Source organism: Populus alba, chromosome 19 (genome assembly GCF_005239225.2).
Source record: "Populus alba chromosome 19, ASM523922v2, whole genome shotgun sequence".
Lineage (NCBI taxonomy): Eukaryota > Viridiplantae > Streptophyta > Magnoliopsida > Malpighiales > Salicaceae > Populus > Populus alba.
Genome location: NC_133302.1, coordinates 14,420,770 through 14,440,717, shown reverse-complemented (window position 1 = coordinate 14,440,717; position 19,948 = coordinate 14,420,770). Strand labels below are relative to the sequence as shown.

At 35.0% G+C, this 19,948-nt stretch overlaps 2 protein-coding genes across 7 annotated transcripts; one reads left to right on the top strand and one right to left on the bottom strand.

The window, feature by feature from the left end:
- Positions 1–1,325: 1,325 nt before the first annotated feature.
- LOC118028879 (uncharacterized) lies at positions 1,326–10,683 on the top strand. Of its 6 annotated transcripts, XM_035032618.2 has the most exons (11): positions 1,326–1,500; positions 1,597–2,220; positions 5,014–5,281; positions 5,945–6,124; positions 7,000–7,092; positions 7,997–8,179; positions 8,258–8,357; positions 8,434–8,616; positions 9,138–9,643; positions 9,757–10,250; positions 10,336–10,683. In XM_035032618.2, exons 2-11 carry the CDS (start codon positions 2,084–2,086, stop codon positions 10,388–10,390), a joined length of 2,199 nt encoding a protein of 732 aa, XP_034888509.1. In that variant the 5' UTR covers positions 1,326–1,500; positions 1,597–2,083; the 3' UTR covers positions 10,391–10,683. The 6 variants fall into 6 exon arrangements, with proteins under 6 accessions (XP_034888509.1, XP_034888508.1, XP_034888510.1 ...); XM_035032617.2 differs by having other exon boundaries at positions 1,326–2,220; XM_035032619.2 differs by lacking the exon at positions 1,326–1,500 and having other exon boundaries at positions 2,082–2,220; positions 4,970–5,281.
- Positions 10,684–11,372: 689 nt separating this feature from the next.
- Positions 11,373–18,204, bottom strand: LOC118028868 (alpha-galactosidase 3). Its single transcript, XM_035032597.2, has 15 exons — positions 17,649–18,204; positions 17,360–17,418; positions 16,763–16,819; positions 16,649–16,683; positions 15,968–16,071; positions 15,754–15,826; positions 15,273–15,331; positions 15,118–15,183; positions 14,946–15,029; positions 13,976–14,040; positions 13,796–13,878; positions 13,217–13,307; positions 13,016–13,074; positions 12,509–12,649; positions 11,373–11,868 (listed from the first exon to the last, which is right to left on the bottom strand). The coding sequence occupies exons 1-15, from the start codon at positions 17,864–17,866 to the stop codon at positions 11,758–11,760; spliced, it is 1,305 nt and encodes a 434-aa protein (XP_034888488.1). The 5' UTR covers positions 17,867–18,204; the 3' UTR covers positions 11,373–11,757.
- Between the last annotated feature and the right edge of the window lie 1,744 nt (positions 18,205–19,948).

The window sequence follows — 19,948 nt, the reverse complement described above, 5'->3', positions numbered from 1 at the left end:
CCAACAACAACTCTGGAGCCCTCCTTTGTTTAATTTTCATCTCTCATTTCTCAATCTTTTTGTCACTTTTTTAAAATCAAATTGACATATGTAGTCACTCACTATTAGATGCATGAGTTCTTAGAGATTCATCTTAACAAGAGAGAGATTTATCAGATTGCCCAAAGCAATTACTAACTTTTTTTCTAATTTCTATAGATCTATTATATATTCATTTCCCATATTTATTTACAAGGTTGCTAGTTTGTCATAGTATGCTCATGCTACGACTACTGTCATAGATGTTGTGAGAATCATTCTTTCCAAATCTTCATCTGACACTTGTTCTTTCTGGCTTTTTTATTTTTAATTTCAGAAAAACCTGCTCAATATGCTTGGCCAAGATAAAATCAGTTTTTTCCAGGGTTTCCTTTTAATTAACTAAACCGAATCAAAATTGATCGGTTTGAACCAGTTTCGATTCGGTTTTAGTTTTGTTTTTGATTTAAAATAAATAAATAAATTGGTTTGGTTATTTTTTAGGTAAAAACCAGACTGAACCAAAACTTAAAACCATGTATATCATATTTGATTCCTAGAAATCCTATTTCTTTAGACAAATAAACCATAATCTCATAATATCCTATTTTAGCAATTGCTGAAAACAATTCAGTTACTTTCAACACCGTATAAAGGTTTTTCTAAGAAGTAGGGGCCTAAAGGATGTTAAAGCATCATTTTTGTTTTTAAACCATACCTTTTCAAGCATGTTGTCGCATGTGTATAATATTACAATAATAATCCTTCCAAATTAAATTTTAGTATGGAAAGAATAAGGTTTAAAAGTTTGGAGCTACGTAATGATTTGATCATTAAAATCCTTAACTAGTTTGTAGAATATTTTTATCTATAAAAAAATTAAAAAGGTTAAGACTTTGTTCAAAAATATTCTCCATTATAAATATTTAATATGAAATATTAACACACATAAAACTAATTGTTAGTGAAAGATAAAATTTATCTTAAATAATTCTTGATTGGTAAAATTTAAAATCCAAAAAACATTGTATTTCTACATTAAAAGATTGTATCAAATGACTTACTTATATATTGGTGAAAAGTTAAAATTAGACTAAAAAGAATTATTTATTCTAAGTTATGTGATCATTGAGCTTAAACCACATCCATATACCCGGATTCAAATTGATTATAAAATATTTTTTGATTTTAAAAAATTATTTTTAATCAACACATACACTAATATGTTTGAACAATTTTATTTTTTGAGAATTTTGGCTTTTGTAAAAAAGTTTTGAAATTAAAATAAATAATCTTGTATAATTGAAGGTTGGAGGGGAGCATCGGAGGAAGCTTTTTCTGCACACATTTTATTCAAAACTTTAGTGCTTATTTTATTCTTAAAATATTATATGTAATTCGGTTATAGCATGCTTTGTTAAACCTGTAAATTTTTATTCTTTTCGTATGCTTGTTCTCTTTCATGTGTTTTAAAGTTAATGGGTAATTTTATGTTTACGTTAAAATCTTGATCACATTGAATTGTACTAAACATTTACAAATTATCGACGATAATTTTCCGTAGGATTGCTTGTACAGGGATGCTGCCAAGACGGGAGTCTCTACCTTTAGCACTTTCATGGCGAAAGAAGGTCTCTCCGGTCTCTAAGATTGAGGCCCCCTCCGCCTTGGAGCTCCGATTGGCAGTAAATTCCATTAATCCGTGGTTTATAGTGTTGAATTTTGGTTTTAGGGACAGTTTTGGGGTCTATGGAGAAGTGGGGAACGGGTTTGGGTTAGTGGAGTTTCCACATTGTGAGATGGATCAGTTAATTAACTGTACAGATGAACGGTCCAGATCTCTTTTGAACTAATGAAGCTAGCCCCACCAAGATGTTGCCACGTCATCATCACCCCTCTCCTTTTGGAACCTCTGGCCCTGGGTAGTGGAGTAGTGCTATAATATAGTTAGTGGTTTAGGGGCTGTCTAAGTCTTGCTTTCAGTCAGGGAACTGAAAGGTCAGGGGCTGGGGCTTGCCCTGTGGTTGTGTAAAAGCTCTTTCTGTGTTTGAGACTTTGAACGGAGATGATTTGCCTTTTGTACTGCATGCATGAGTGCTGCAGCAGCAGCAGCAGTGAGGACAAGAAAGATTTGGAAGTTAATCGAAGCAATAAGGCAAAGCGAAAGAGAAGAAAGAAACCATTTTGGTTCTTCTTATCAAGGTGAACTTCTTCCCAAGTTTGAAGAGTCTTTCTGCTGCTGCTTTCAGTTTTAGTATGTTCTAACAGATAGAGAGGGAATAAAAACTGCTGGGTTTTGTTATTTGTCTATCCAACGAATTGGGTTTATTAGAGAATTTAGGATTTTTGTTGCTTTTCCTATTTCCTATTTATGTTTACTATTTGGAGCAATTTTCTCTAGTTTTCCTATTTTAGAAATTTATTCCTAATACGGTTTTAGGGTTCATTAAAATATGGTGATAGTATAAGAGCAGTTATTTCGCCTCCTCCTTCCGTTTTACCATTCTTCTCTCCTCTCCTTTCCTCACCAATTTGCTTGTCTTTTCCCGAATCAGTAAGTCCCACATGGTCAATACCCACATTGTTACTGTGACTGCTGGACTTTACCCTGGCATGGAAGAATTTGGCCTGGTGGGTTGGTTCTTAAAGCTGGGATATATCATCAAACAGTTCCCATGATTATTGTGTGCAAGAATCATTCCAGCATGATAATTTGTGATTTTCATAACCTAAGGAATAAAAAACATAATGGTTGTTCAGTAGAACTGCAGAAGATGCCTCAACATAGCTATGGTTGCAGCATCATGTTTGCTTGCTTACTTCTGAAAAGGTACAGTGGGATATTTGCTCAATTTGGTTATGAACGCTGTGAGCTATTATATCAATTTTTGATATAGGAATGACACGTAGTTGAGCTTAGCAAATTCTGCTACTAGAGCTCGAAACTATGCCAACCATTTGTGCAGACCTTTGGATTGACAAAAATTTGAATTGTAGAACTTGGGTTGCTTGCTAGTCAATGAGGAGGTTATCTTCCCATTAAAATCTTCACCATGCAGTTTTTATCATGTCTTCATTTAGTTAAAGTAACACCGCTCTCTCTCTGTTTTTTTGGGTATCTTTGTCCTTTCGGAGCACCGCAACAAGTCCTCCATAGCTTGTGACTGGTTGCGCCAGGGCACTCTAGTTCTTGGATTCACAAGGTCAACCTAGTTTTTAGATAAAGTAACATCTGTTGCATGACTCAACCACTTGTGTCTAACACATGTCATTGAGGATGGGGATTTGTGTCAGGCTTCTTGGTTCAATTACAAAGCGCTCTTCATTGCACAGAGAGAGAGAGAGAGGATTTGCCTTGTAACTTAAAAGGCCACATACAGGCGCAAAATCTAATTTAGGTCTGTTTAATACTATGGAATGTTCTCGACTATCAATGTGTCTGGATCTCAAAGTTGGGCATCCTTATACTGCTAGGTCTGAATAATGGCCAAATTATTGTGGTTCACCAATTTATCATCTATACTCAGGATGGTCTCTCACTCAAACTAGGTGCTGTAATTGGAAATGGACATAATCGCTTTGAAAGGAAATGCTCTTTTATGTTTGTTTCCTGTGATACTTTTGTGGATATATTCTGGTTATATGGTTATTGTACTCAAAACATCCAAAATTTGTCTGTATTGACTTCATGAATAAGGTCCTAGCTACGTACTTGTAGGTCATCCTGAGACATTTGGGGCCTTGAGCTCTACAGATGCAACTCTGATTTCTAATAGCCTCTTGTTTTGGTCACGGAAATTATTTAAATTCCGTGAACCCAAAACAATAACATTCTCAAACATCTCATAGACTTGTATAATTTTCTTTATTCTAGGTATCTGGTAATTTTACCAAAAAAGGCTAGAAAATTAATTCAGTTGATTAGTATTGCATCTCTATGCAATGAATGTAATTAATAGGTGATATCTTGGAAGATGTGAAAACATTTAGCACTGGATAGTTTGAACTAGAAAAATAGGTATTAGGTGAGATATAATTAGAAGTGTATAAAAATTGATTTTTGGTCAACACTAAATGCGCTATGTGCAAACATGGAAACTACAACTTTAGTAACATAACATTCTTACTTTCTATGTTGGCCTATTAATGAAGAAAAAGCCACTTTGTCAAGAGAATCTCGGGAAATTTATGACGGGCAAGACTCTTTTTTTGGCTGTGAAGCCTGACTCATGTATTTTACATTTGGATAGCAGGAAATCCCATCAACAAGAGGATTTATTTGATCTTTTACTTATTTAATCTCTTTGACATTTTAAATTTACTTATGCTCATTTACGAATCCACTTGCCGAGTTACCCTTCAAGTTGAAAAGGAACAGAGAGAGGTGGGAGCAGGAACATTTTTTTTTCTGTTATTATCACTTCTGTGCTCATCACTTCAATCCATATTTGGAGAGAGAAATTATTTTCCTTGATAGTGCTATCTCATTTATGTTAGAGTTCCTTTCTCAAATCCTGGCACCTTTTCTCATTTTACCAGAACATGCTTCATATTTTAGATAAAGCATTTTTTATGGTTGCTCTTGATTTTTTCTTTAGTGAGGAACTTCTCTTCTTTGTTCATATAAGAAGGCTTGAGAAAAGTTTTCAGAAAATGGTATGCAGTGCCACAGTCCGAAGCTGATATGAAAGTAGCTTCAACTTGTCCTGAAGTGTTGAAATTGTTGATTTTCTTCTCTGCTTGGTGCCAATTTCTTGTTTAGTTGGTTTATTTTTAATGCTTTTCTGGTTTTCTCTATCACTACTCACCAGGGGTTCCCTAATCTGTTATTGATACTGGCTTCTATTACTCCATTTATTTTCTGCTCGAAACTTTTCTCCTCCTTGTATTTGAAAATTTTCAATTTTTTTTTGCTTTCAGTGTTTTGCAGTACTGATTTATCTGTAGTCAGATTTGAAATTTTCAATAGGGCATTGCTTTGGTGAGTGTTCTTAGGCTGCTTTTCCTGGAACTGAAGCGTCTATTTCACAATCTGGATATGGGAAATCTTCAAAGGAGTTTATCACCTTCCTCCCTTTCCACCTCTTCCTCCTCATCACTTGGTCCACACCCGTTACAAATTGATCCAGAACTCTGGCTAATGGCTGAAAAAAGGACCCAAGAGATACTATATACCATTCAACCTACTTTTGCTTCTGAGCATAAAAGGATGGAAGTTATCGATTATATTCAGGGTTTAATTAAATATTATTTTACAGTTGAGGTGAGAATCGTCCACTACCTTTTCTAGATGTTTCTCTTTTTGGAAGAAACATTGAACAAAGCAGTCTGCTTTTTTTTTTTTTTTTCCTTTTATCCCAACATTTATTGTAAAAGCATAGAAGTATAAATTTGTGGTTCCTTTTCTGGTTACTATGCACAGTCATGTGCCTGTCAGAAGTTTCTTTTGATGTTTTCCTTTCGGAATGGGAAATAAACTAATTTATGACATGGGCATCCTCATCAGGGACTACTCTTCTTCATGGAAAAACTAGCAATGTCTACACATATCATCATATAGCATGCTGCTGTAGCCTGTCAGGATGTTGTAATGAATGTTTAGCCTGAAAATCTCAGAGTTACTTATATGAGTCCGCCTTTTAATATTCAGTTTAACTAGCTTGCAGTAGTGTTACATGTAGAATTGCTTAATCTTCTCGGCAATGCCACCTAGTTGGATGCTTATTCTTTGGATCTGAAAGTTGATGCTTTCATGTACACTTGCTTGATTCTTCATGTGGATCTGGAATTTTAATGCATCAACTTGTGCAGATATACAAAATTCATGTTTATGACTGCTTTTTCTTGATTTGGACTCTTGGCAGCAATCTTTCCCTGAAGTTAAATTAACATCAGCTTATCTTGCATTGGCTTGCCATTTTTACAGGTCTTTGCATTTGGTTCGGTCCCTCTGAAAACCTATCTTCCAGATGGAGATATTGATCTGATGGTCCTCAGTCACCAAAACATGGAGGAAGAATTAGCCAGGGGTGTCTGCACTCTCCTCCAACGTGAAGAACTCGACCCTGAATTCCAAGTAAATGATGTCCAATATATTCACGCTCAGGTTAACCTTTTCAACTCCGATACTTTAAAAGTGATGACTTTGTGCTCTAATCAAATATTGAGATGATTCTTAGACCCATAAACATATCCCTCAGCACATTAGCTGTCTTTCATTGCCTATTCTTTCAGTTACTCCACAGTGAGCTATTTGTTTATGTATTTATGATTATGATTATGTTGTTGTTGCTGTTGCTGTAATGTGCTTGTGTCCGAAAGCTGAAAAAGATTATTACTTATCCTGCCTTATCTAACTATCGTGTATAACAAGAGCTTGATTGTGTACTTGCAAGCTGATAATGTTGATTATGACGGTATGAATTTAGGTGGTCAATAAATCCTCTCTTCACAATACTTAGTTTCCAATTACTTCTAGGTACTCCAAGAATATGGAACTTATAGTATGCTTCTCCACACCAAATACTGCGTTGCAATCTTATTCATCATTATTGAAAAAATCTGTGTAATAATGTCCAAAAACTCTTGGAAAACTTACAAACAAGAAACATATTTAATTTTCTCCAATATCATATCAACCAAGCATAATATGTTTTCTTGTTTTGGAATTTTGTGCATGGAATTGTAGCTTTTTTTCAATTGGTTAAGTCTCTAAAACCAACCTTGCAATGCTTCCTTTGTGAATTCAATTATCTACAATTACCATGCTCCATTCGATTTATACAAGTAGAAACTGTTTATAATTTTTTTCCTATTTTTTTCTGTGAATAAAAAAGTAAATCATTATCCTTTTGTTCCGATAACGACCTTCTCTATTGTCCTCCCTTAATCATAAATGAATTAATGTTTAATGATTTCCTGAATCAAAATGGAGCTCTTTTCTTGTGTATGTTGCTTCAATGTTGTGAATTTGGATTGCAGGTTAAGCTTGTAAAATGTTCTGTGAAGAATATCTCCGTTGACATCTCTTTCAATCAAATGGCAGGGCCCTCTGCTCTATGTTTTTTAGAGCAGGTATGATCCTACATTGTCCCTCACTCACAGAATCGCTCAGAAACTTGCTTTCTTCTATAAATATACTAGCCATGTGGCCCACATATAAACAATCTGTCATTGTATTGAGCCTTTCACATGTAACATAAACGTGAGTCCATTCTACTGAGCATACCACAGTTATATCATAATTCTGCTTTATTTTGATGGTGTTGAAACTCCTATCTCTGCTCGTAAAGGATTCCTTTATTTTATTTTATTTAATTTTATTTTTTATTTTTTATCTTCTATCCAGCATCTTAGAATAGTACTCTTTATTCTGATTCTATCTCAAATCAAATAGCTAAGGTCCTGTACCGTTGACCTATCCCTTCTATCCATTGTTTTGTCTTGTAAGCAATCATGCCTACGTAATATAATCTTATTTTGCTTACCAAAGTGGTCTTACTATAAGTAAGATCAAGACTTAAACCTTTTTCTTTTGTGTTGGATTCTCCTCCTCACAATAGTTGTCTTTTGATTCTTGTTTCCTTTTGTTGTTCTTTGCACTTTTCAGTTCTTATTATTATCATCTGGTTGGTAGATTGGGATCTTTCCTTTTTCATTATCAACATTCCTTTTTGTTTCTCTACTTTATTTTTTTTCTGTATTTGCATAAGAACTCTTCAACATTTCTGTAAAAATTACCATTTCATTCTTCCTAATTTTTGTTTCTCGGCTTTTATTAACAATCTGATGGTTGAGCTTTTAAAATTAAGTAATTCTCCCCCCCCTTTTTCTGTGTGTGGGTTCTTCCAAATCCTTGCTTCATCCATTAAGTGAGTTCTCTGTCTCTCTCTCTCTCTCTCTGCACATATGAAATTAGTCTTCAATTGTAACAGAATCCAGTACATGCTTGACTTCTCTGATGCTAATTGTTTCTCAGGTTGATCAACTTATTGGGCAAGATCATATTTTCAAACGCAGCATTATCTTGATCAAAGCATGGTGTTTCTATGAGAGCCGAATTCTTGGTGCACACCATGGCTTGATCTCGACATATGCATTACAAATCTTGGTTTTGAATATCATTAATGTTTTCCATTCATCTCTACCTGATCCTTTAGCGGTGAGTACTTTTCATCTCAGCATTTCCTTTTTGCATCAGCAAATTCACAAGTTAGCTAACTTTATGTTATGTTTGCAGGTCCTCTACAAATTTTTGGATTATTATAGCGCCTTTGATTGGGACAATTATTGTGTCAGTATAAACGGCCCCATTCCCATATCATCCTTCCCACAAACTGGTGAGCATCTAATTGTGTTTGATAGCATCCTATTTGTTCACTTGATTACTTGAGTTTCCCCCTTTTTCTTTAACAGATTCAACACATAACAATGGGAACGAGTCACTTATCAGTCAGGAGTTTCTGAGGAACTTTAGAGACAAGTTCGCATTTCCGATGAAAGAACTTGAGAATGGTCCCCGTGAATTTCCCATTAAGCATCTCAACATAGTGGATCCTCTTAAGAGCAGCAACAACTTAGGACGTAGTGTTAACAAAGGTATGTTTAGCAGTATAGAAGCAGCTGTTTTTGGATATTGTTCTATAAATCTAGAGCTTAAGGGATTGAATATGGTATCTGTAAAATTTGGAGACTCTGATTTTTGGGAATTTTTTCTCTATTCTGTGGGTACTTTCCATGGTGACATGGAGTAATTGGTACCATGAATGGGATAGCATTTTACACATTAAATTCTGAAAATAGCAACTAGTTCACACCATGCAGTCATGGAATAAAAATAATTTCGTTTCACAATAAATGTTGGAATATTAATGTCCCTGCTAGTGGAAGTAAGAAAGTTTGATGTTCTATTACATTTTTCCATCTTAAATAATATATTTACATAGTAATAGTATGTTCATGTATATTCTTTGGATTATATTGTTTGCTATATTTATATGCACCTAAAAGGTGGAATTAATTTCTAGGTTTGTTTACATGTTTGGAGAGTGTAGACACTTTGTCTGTTAAGTACTTACTGTAAATACTTAGCTGATGATGACCCATCTATTTCTTACTAGGAAATTTTCATCGAATAAGAGGTGCCCTTTCTTATGGAGCTCAAAGGCTTGGAGAAATAATTGCGTTACCAGGAGAAGCAATGGGTGGTAGACTTGAAAAGTTCTTTATGAACACTTTGGACAGAAATGGTAGGGGTCAAAGGCCTGATGCTGATGTTCCTGTCCCTGCATTTGGTACTGGAAGATCGGAGGCGTCTGATCTCAATGGAGACTATGACAAGTATTACAGTGGTCTCCTACATGGCCAGTGGTATCACAGTTATGCATTGCCTGTACCTCCTCAGCCCAGTTCTCCATCATCACCTTCACAAATCAAGCAGAAAAGTGCTAGGGATGTGCTGCCTCAGTTGCTGCAAAGCAAGCAGAATATTTTTTCTCAAAGAGGCACAGAGGTGTTCTTCCCAAGGCAAAAAGGTCACCCTTATGCTTCACAAGTCCATGTGGCTATTTCTGGTATTGATACAATGAGGAAGTCAAGAGGAACAGGCACCTACATCCCTGACATGGTATATCTGTACTCTGCTTTTTTTCTTGCTAATATGACCAAATGACTTAGTTTTGCTGCAATAAAAACAAAATGAATGATCAGTCACTGAATGAAGATGCTTGAATTTTGCAGTGCCATAATCGTTACAAAGATTTGCTATTATGGATGTCAATGAGCAATCCAGATTCTAGTCATAGACCATTGTTGAAATCACCTAGAAAGAGTGACTATGCTGAAGATTCCCCAACGACAGTGAAGAGTAGGAATAGCAACTGCCTTAATATTGCACCAGATCAAATCTCACCAGAGACGGAGAAGAGTGAGAATAGCAGCTGCCTTGATCTTTCACTAGATCAATTCCCACTTCTTCCTTGCAGTGCGAATTCCATGTCATCAGAAATCCATCATTCGTATCAAACCACCACAAAGGCTCGCCAGGCCGAGAATTGTTCTGCCACCTTAGGGAATATTCAGTTTGGATCCTTACCATTACTGCCAGGAATGCCTTCATCAGTGGCGAAGAAGCAAGCAGATTCAGGAGTTTTAACATCTATGGATAGAATGCCAGCTGTCCAGAGAAAAAAAATGCAGAAGGAACAAGGGTTCGTGGAGAGTCCTGAGAAAATGTATGGTATTCTCTATCACATTAAGGTTTCGATGATGATATAAATTCTCTCTGCATTTCATTTTTACTGCTTGATTGCACTACAGGGTTCACAGACAACATTTTCAAGTGAAGAATGATACAGACTTCCCCCCTCTCTGACCACCAGGGCACTCATATGCGGAGATTTATGTAAAAGAGTGGAACCACAGCTCAACAGAAATGCTGATACCTAACCTGACATGAATCCTTGCTTACACAGAAATAACGCTGCCCTGGGAAGGCTTGAAATACAATATTGTTTTTGTTTTTGTTTTCCTTCTGTCAAACCCCAATAATGGAAGCATTTTTGTTGAGGAGGGTCCTTGGATGGGTTTCTAATCCTTTCCACCTCTTTTGAAAAACCTAAGGTACTCTATAGGAACTTTTGTCAGGAAAAAATGGTTACTTTTCTATCCTCTCTCATCCTCGCTAAAGCTTTTTCTACTGTTTAGTGAGCATTCGGCGAGGAGTTTTTAAAGCTTATATCGTTATGAATTTATGGATTGACAAAAAAACCAAAATCGATGACTTGCCCCAGTGTATCATTTGCATTTGCAAATGTAATTTTTATATATAACAAAAAGGGATAATCTAACAATATTTTCTTCATATTTTTCTGCCTGTTTTTTATCAATTCTTTACACTTTGATCCCTATAGTTTGCATACTTTATGATTTAGTTATGAAAACTCATTTTCTTCATGTTTCAGTCCCTAAACCTACAAAACAAAAAAGGTAAGAAAAGAGAGATTTTGTGCGACCATGTTCCAACAACTAAAACGTATCAGTTTATTTTCTATCTAATAGTTAGAATTCTTAAAAACATTTATTTTGATTATCGCAAATTAAATACAAATAAATCTCAAAAATTGCCTTTTAGCAGCACAAAAGAATTTAGTCACTAAAATCCTAATAAGTTCTGTAATATTTTTATTTATGCTCAACTAATATTAATGTGATCATTTCTCTTTTTTTCTTTTGAATTAACATTAATGATGATGTTCTATTTGCAAAGACATGTATTCTTACCATTTCTTTACTATTGAATAACAATAAATCCCTATATTATTATTTTTTTAAAAAAAAAACCTTGCAACCTCTGATTCCCTTAATAATTTGTCATTTTAGATCAAAAGATCAAAACAGCAGAACACAACAAACCATTGGTCAAATAAGCTCAACTTTCAGAGCTCTCAATCAAATATGAACCTATTTGAACCAGTGAAATGAAAAATATTCCCAGCAGAATTGTTATCGAAACAATACTGTAGGGCAGGACAGCAGTTATTTATTTTTGTCAACACAATATCTTTACAAAGTTGCAGCCCGAGCTTGTACAGGGTCTCGCACTTGATTACTCACAATCCACAAATGCTTTACATATGGGTATAAAAGGACTTTCTTCTATGTGATCAACTTACATTCCTTGCCATGCACGGGAGAGCAAAATCACCCCACGATCTTCAACCACTGTTGTCCATATAGAAACTAAATCTCAGAGCGGTACACTGACTGAGGAGTAAAGATAAATATTAGGCAATCATGAGCATCGACTCGGGCGCCAAATGACGCCACTGCATCTCCCATGATATCTTTGCGCTGCAAGCGAAAAGGGATGCCAAGTGAGCATAAAATTAGAAGTTTGAAGGAATACTAGCTCAGGCAAGTCTTAAGAACTCAATAAGAACAATCTGAGACCCCAGAAACAAATAACTGAGAAAAATGGACTGTCGAATGCCTGAAACTGGTTTTTTTTAATTAATTAATTATTTATTTTATAGCAATTCTTATAGCGGGACATGTTCATATGGAAATGTTAGAATTCACAGTCACACTGATGCATATTGCCTAAAGCGCACCAAGTTAAACTACAGGAAATGTACGAACAAAATGGACACGAAGCCAGAGCGACAGGCGACAGTTGGTGTTTAACTATAAAACAGAACAACACCAAAAGTCAATACTCAATAAACAGTAGCTAATAAACCCAATAAAGATTAATGTCCCATGTGAAATGTTAAAACTTAAAAACCTTGAAGAATTGCAAAAGTCTTGGCATGGGTTAAAGTCAAGCAAATAAACTCAGATTCCTAAACATGATTGAGGGTGATCATGCAGCAAAGTGGCAGTTGCTACCTGATTAGGCAATATTGAAAACTTTTTAGTTTCTAAAACATCACTAAAGCTATTGTTTAGGTCTTCTAATATCGAAAACCTGTTCCAGATTCAATTTCCTCACCTGCCACAGGTCTCTTACACTGACACTAGTGCTGGATTCGAGCCCAAGTGCATCCCATCCAGCAGTGATAGTTGCAGCTTTTGAACATCGATTCCAGAGAGCAACAACTATGCGATGGCCGGACAAAGGACCTGCCCAGACCTGTAAAACACAATCACAATTATGGTTAAAAACAGGCTTGTTAAGTAGAAATATTGTCAACAAACTCACTCAGTATGACATTAAATTTTACCATATAAATTTTTGTCAACCAAAAACGTTACAAACTATGATGTTGTTTCTGCTTATTTTTGCAGCAAACAATCTTTAGTACTTTTATAGATAGCATGAGTGGGTGAAGATTCTTTTCCATTGATGCCCCAAGCAAGAGTGGATACAATTCCTCTTCAATTGGAAAAAATATACAGAATGAAATGTAAATTTGACCCAGAAACGTTCAATTACTTGTCCATAATTCATGTAAAATATTGGTTGAATAGACTATAAATTGGTGCGAGAGAGCAGGACCTGTAGGCAACCATCAGTTCCGGTAGAATAAACCTTCCTTCCCTGAATCCCTAGCGGATCTGTAAAAGAAATCCTTGCTTAATTTTCCAGACAGAATAATTTGAAGAGAAATGATAGGAAAATAATACCATTACCACCAACAACAAACTGGAACACACCCCCTAGCCCCCAACAAACTAACAGAGAGAGGATGGACTTCACCTTGATTTACAGCAATGATCTCCTTGTTGGTTAGAATTTCAATAGTTTCTGCAGTCATATTTCTTACATCACAACCAATCAAAAGGGGGGCCTGCACAACCAAGCTCACAATAAGTTTATAAAGGACACAAAGTCAGACCCAGCATACAAATATGACACTATGTTCATGCAAACTCAAAATGAAGCAAAATTCCTTGACATGGAATGTGAAGGAAGTTCCCAGAGCAGCACAGCTGATAAATGCATTTATGACAAAAACATTAACATGTAAACAAGGGTCAAAGGAATACGACACAAGGGTCAAAAGGAAAGTTAAGCATATTATAAATAACCACACAACTCACATCCGACTCAAAAAAACATTAACATGAACAACATGGGATGAATTAGATGACTTTTCCAGTTGGCGAGCTCTGTTGATGATATTTTCCATATGAAGTGCTATCATGATAAATTTCATGTAACACTTGATGAAAATCAAACAACTTAATAATTGTGGACATTATCTTTCTGGCTTGCAAAGGGGAACATATATTTGAAGCCAGATTAGGATAAAGAAACATAATTTGGAGGAGAGACCTTCATTAAGGCCCAGATGCTAAAATGAGCACGATACTCATGGTAAGTCATACCGCCATTGCCAACCTCCAACATATCAGGATCTGACCAGAAAAAAATAAGATGGCAAATATGTCAAATCTACTGAAGCACTATGCCAAAGCTTTCATGTAATCATATTCACAAAGATCTCATTTTTACCATTCCATCCACCAGGTCCAGCATAGGATGCCCATTTATCATTCAGATCGGCTGTGGTAGTCATGCTTAACAACAAGGAACATAACTCAATCAGTCTGACAAACAATATATAGATAAGAAATTCATATATTTCCAGCACTTCTATTCTAAAACAGTCTTAGACAGTCATTAACAAAATATGTTCAAGATCTTAGGATGACATGGGAATTTAGTAACAGCAGGATATGATGCGCGCAGGCATTTAAACTCTGCATTAGTCCACAGAAAAAAGAAACCTTTAAAGGTATGCATTTTGTGAATTCATGTAACTGAAGACAATACAAAATTGAAAATGATATCAATGTCTAACCATGTTTTTTTAACTTTTTTTAATTTGCAATAGTAGATTGCTACAGGAACCTCAAGTATTTATTTCAGCATTGAACATCTGCAGTAGACCCTGCTCCAAAAATCTTCTGGTCTTAAATGGTTTATATTATAGCTATGGGAGTGAACAATATAACTAAATGTCATATTTTACCCAAAAGATCTTCTGATCTGAAATGGTTTACTATTGAAGAATTCTCAACCAAGTTTCTAAACCAGGGCTCACTCTTTTAAAAGGGTATATTTGACATGATTTAGTGCCAAAGAACTGATGATCCTGGTAAGCCTTTACAATTCATCCTTTAGCAATATGATTTTGCTTTATTCCACGTTGTAATGACAGGGCTGCTGGTAGATGAGCATGTGACTGTAAAGTTAGGTTTATTTTTTTTCCCTTCATTTAGTGGAAATCAAGCATTTTTCCAGAGTAATTCTAAGATTTCAATAAGAAAGGACCATTCCTTTTTTCAGTTAGGAATGACAAAGGGACCTGTGCTAAGAAAGCTTAAATAACCAAAAAGTTTAGTTATATATATATGAAGTACGCTTAGCATGATATGTGCTGTACGAATAATATACCAAGCATTGGAGTCAGAAGTTTAACCTTGCCCATGAATCATTGATGTCATCTGTTGTACGCCAACTATTTCCAACTTTACCAGCCCATAATGCAGGGTCATCCACTCCCCTGTCAAAACCAAAACAAGAGGGCTAAAATCACTCAATGTGACAGCGAACTAGGACCATCACACAAGTAAAGAAAGTACAAGGTTTACCATTCACAAAGTGAATAAAACATTGTGCGTCCAGTTGAGTTTAGGGCATCACGCATCGGTGGATATCTGGAAAAGATCAGATCACATAAGATCAACCTATAGGTAAATGATGATGATTATTTAGCAGATAGATGACCCCGAGAAGGAGATAAAACCTTTCTTTTGGATTGATGCCCAAATTGAAACAGTTGTCATACTTCAAATAATCTATACCCTGAGGACATAAAATAAATCATTAACTTAAAATAACATTCCCCTATCAAAAAAAAGAAAAGAAAAACCATGTAATAACTAATAAAACCTCACATGTCGTAAGTGACTAGACACAGAATATGTATACTTCAGCAGGATAGGGGCAATGAAATTAATGTCCAACTAGTTTTAAAGCCCATTTGTTCCTATGATTCTTGATGAATTTTAGAGCAAGTAGAAGATCAATTAAACATTTTAAACAATGACTCATGAGTCAAGATGTTAGCCGATTCCACCATTTATTATTCTTGAAATAATTATTTTTAATGATGGTTTGACTCCTCATTTACATACAATAGCAAAAAGCAGTTCAACTCCAATGCACAAACAAACACCCCCAAGAAAATTAAGAAGTATTTGATCACAAGGGACACAGAAACTCACCCAAGAAGCAAAAAGTTCTGCATCATCTTTTTCATGGAAAAGCGATCCCGGTCGAACTTCACATGTAAAAGCCCTATAAAAATGAGTTTGGTGAGTCTAGGAGTGAATGGAGACTGAAATAGCAGTAACACACTTTTGGTTATAGAATAAGTGCCCATTTATTATGATCTAATTTCAAGGCCTCCAAGCAAGTGCTGAAGAGAGTTCATCCTACCCAGCATCAGAATAAATGCCAAGCTTGAGGCCCTTCTCATGAACATAATCAGCAAGAGCTTTAATTCCTGATGGAAAGGTTTTTGGATCAGGGATCAGTTGACCCTATGAAAGAAAAGAAGTCATAATAAGAAACTTGGCATTATTAGCAACATCAAAACTTCATCAGTTCATTCCTTTCTGGTGCACAAAGGAGGATCATATTGACAGTAAACACATTCCTAGAAAGAAGAAAGTACTGATATTAGACTGGGACCAGGGTCTTCTTTTAATTATTAATTTCTGGTACCATTGAAAGCAGAAATTCAAAATCTCACAGAAAAATGAAGGTAAAAGCAAAAGGTCAATAAAACTAGCAAACAGTAGTGAATGTATCTTCTAAGAAAACATACATTTCTTCCCATGAAACATAAGATAGCTCATAGGGATCTCATGGAATTGTTGATCTTGTAGCAGTTGCATAAGATTTCACATTAATCGCCGCAGAGATATTTCTTTATATCTACTTTATTAAGCTACACAGATAGAACTATAGCTTTCCTTTTGTTGTGGGTCTATTCTGCACAGCATGTGTTTTATCTTCTAAGAAGATAGAGATTTGTTCCCGTGACCATAAGATAGCTCATAGACAAATTAGACCAATCAAGATCGCAAACAGAAAGAAAGGAAAAAAACAACTGACCTTTGAATCTCGTTTTGTGGAAGACCAGCAATCATCTGCATTGAATGAATTGAGATAAGTATATAACAGAATAAAATAAGTTCAGGAAAATAAGTGAATCTGCTGGATGAATACCTATGTTGACATACACATAACCCAACTCAGCCAAGCCGGTTGAAATAAGTGCATCAGCTGTTAAGCATGGAAGTGAACGTCAGTATTTTTAGTGTAGTTTTCGACCAAAGAAGAAAGAGATGTGCACAATCTTTGGGATCCTTAAAAAACTGATTTTGAAACCCCATGGAGCTGTAATGGATAACACGTTCAAATATCTTTTGTAAATGTAGGCATCAGTTTACACAAGCAAACTTTCGCTAATTCAAGAAAGCAAAAGGAGTTTTAATGCATGATTGGTCTAATCTATTTTATAAAATGCAGGGTAACAGTATTAACACAGATTTCTAATTTTTAACACACCAACCCAGCCAGAGGAACAGTTTTCTATTTTTCACCAGTTATGCAGCACACGGAAATACTATGTTCCAACTTCCTTGGAATTTGCTAGCAATTATCAGCACTCAACTGCAATTTTAGTCCCAACTTCTGATTCAAGTCAATTCTCATTAATAATCTTAACAAAGAAAGAACCATAAATGCAAGTAATGTCTATGAGCAAGCATCAGTATCGACAAAATGGAAAACAAAAGGATAATAACGGGAAAACAAAAGCACCTGTTTCCTTGATGACGGTTTCATTGATATTGCAGGCAAAGAAATTCCAGCTATTCCATCTGCAAAAACACCCACATCACACAACCATGCAAAATCAAACACAAAATAAAATTTCACAAAATGACAGTTTTCCCGCTCGCATCAGTGAAGTAAATTACAGAGAAAAAGTCCCTCCCGATTATAAGCAAAACCCAAGACCTGTACATCCCCAGAAAACTAGATATCCAATAAAATCCAACTGCCAAAATACTAAAAAACAAAATGAAGGAAAAAGGCGTTAGAGAGAGACCCCATCTGAGGAGTTCTAGCCAATCCATTATTGAGCTGGAAAATCCCATAATTTGAAGTAGAAAAAACGTTATTGAATGATCTGCTATACCCATAACTCCCTTCCTCGTATCCCTCCAAAAGAGGAGCTATGCTCCCTGCAAATGCCACCTTAAGTACCCATGATAAACTTGAACCTAATAGAAACGATACAAAGCAACAAGTAATCTTCTTTCCCATTAATCTAATGTAATCAAACAAAATACTTTTCTATCAATCTTATGATCTTTTGGTTCTGTAACCAAAACAGAGAGGATGCTTGATTGACTGAATCACTTTGACTCGGACACGACATACACACAAAGTGACGGGGTAGTAGATGGATGAGCTGTCCAGAATATCTTCGGAAATATGAAGAACTTGCGGGAATAATCTATTTTATAAGAGAAAATAACAATCATGTATAGACTTGGTGGATCGAATTTTTATATTTTATTAACGTGACCTCTCTAGTCTCTACGCTTGATATCTATTCAAGAAAAATGTGATCTCTCCATCCAGTTTACGTCCCAAAGTAGTGTTAGTACGTCACCTAACATCTCCTGGATGGATGTTCACTTTTTATAACATGTTGCCATTAATTAACGGTAAGCTGGTGTGGATAAGATAATTTGTTAAGTGATCATCTTCCATAATCAATCCGATCATTGATTCAATAAGCTACATGTTCTTCACTTCTTCTTTTATATAAAAAGAAGTTATAACTAGTAACTTAATTTCTAGTTAATATAAGTAACAATTTCGCAAATTAAAAAAGAATGTAAAGTTCTAAACCTAACTTAAATATGTTCAGAATAAACAAAAATTAATGTAAAAAACATAACTAGAAAAAAAAAATGTTTAGCATATAAATAAAATTATAAGAAAAAACGGTAAAGAAAATAAAAAGATTTCAATAAGATAAAGAAAAGGAAAGAAATAGAGAGTAGAAAGCTAACGGATATGAGATTAGTCATTGTCTTCAACTATCAGATGGCTTATATAATGTTATAAAGATAAAATCTCATGTAAGCATAAAAGTCTAATTCTATACCAGCTGTTAGGGTATATAAAAACTATATAATCTCAATCTTAATATATTTTATTCTCTTTTTATTCACACATTCCTTTGGCAATGTATGTGTTCATGTCAATCAATAATAAACACTAGTTAACCTATTAAATGCTCTCTGTTTTTTCCCCAGCATAGGACTTGATTATTAATCTCCAATATGAATTTTAATATTTTGGTTGATGGTCGATTTCATCGCTCGTTACTTGGTTAATTATCAATTTTAGTTTTCTTTGCTAGTTTGCTTTAAAACTAACAACAAAAAAATTGTTTTTTTTTTTTTTAGTTTAACGTAGGTGTCCGGGCCAGCTTGCGCGCACCTCGACTAATCCCACGGGCCCTGAAGTTAACGACCATGTAAGTCTCCAGTGGCCATCATATGAGCAACCTAGAGCTCAAACCTGAGACCACAGAGAGAGCAAACCTCTTGGTCCCAAGCTCTTACCACTGGGCTACCACCTAGATGGTTAAAAAAATTGTTTTTCTTAATCACATGACATATGGATGTATTTTTTTGGTATAAAAAATGTCTCTCATATTCATTTATTTAAGATAGATGAATAAATATTAACTGACATTTTATTTTTAAATTGATCTAAAAATCAACCATGAAAAACATGGCAAATTGAGCACTGCTCCTTCAAAATATCAATCATGTTTCATTATCTATCATATCAACCAATTAAACAATTTTAAAACAAAATGTTTAATTGGTTGATTTTAAAATAAAATGTTGAACAAAATAAGATGGTTTTGAAGTACATTTTATAGCTATGAACTCTATAACTATGTTGGTTTTTCAATGGTGATTTTACAATAAACTTGGTTTTTGGAGATTTTGGTGGTTTTCAAAACTTGGAGACCAAATAATTTATTTCTAACTTTTTGATCTTGAGATAAATGTGACCAACCTTTGATAAGAACCCACTAATAAGGCTTGAAATGGGAACATTAGAAAAAGATTAGTGATTTTGTGAAATGTGTATCATAACTTTCGATGACTGAGTTGACCACTTTCAAGACTTCATTGGAGCAACTCCGACATCATCATCGTTGAAGACCACCTGTTTTTCTTTGATGGGGTGCATACCTTTTGTCAATAACTCCACATTCATTCATATAAAAGTGCCAAGCTGATTAATATAGAATCTGGAAATATAGTCATGGCTAATTAAAGACAAGATGTTGTTGAGTTCGTTAAAAAAAAATAA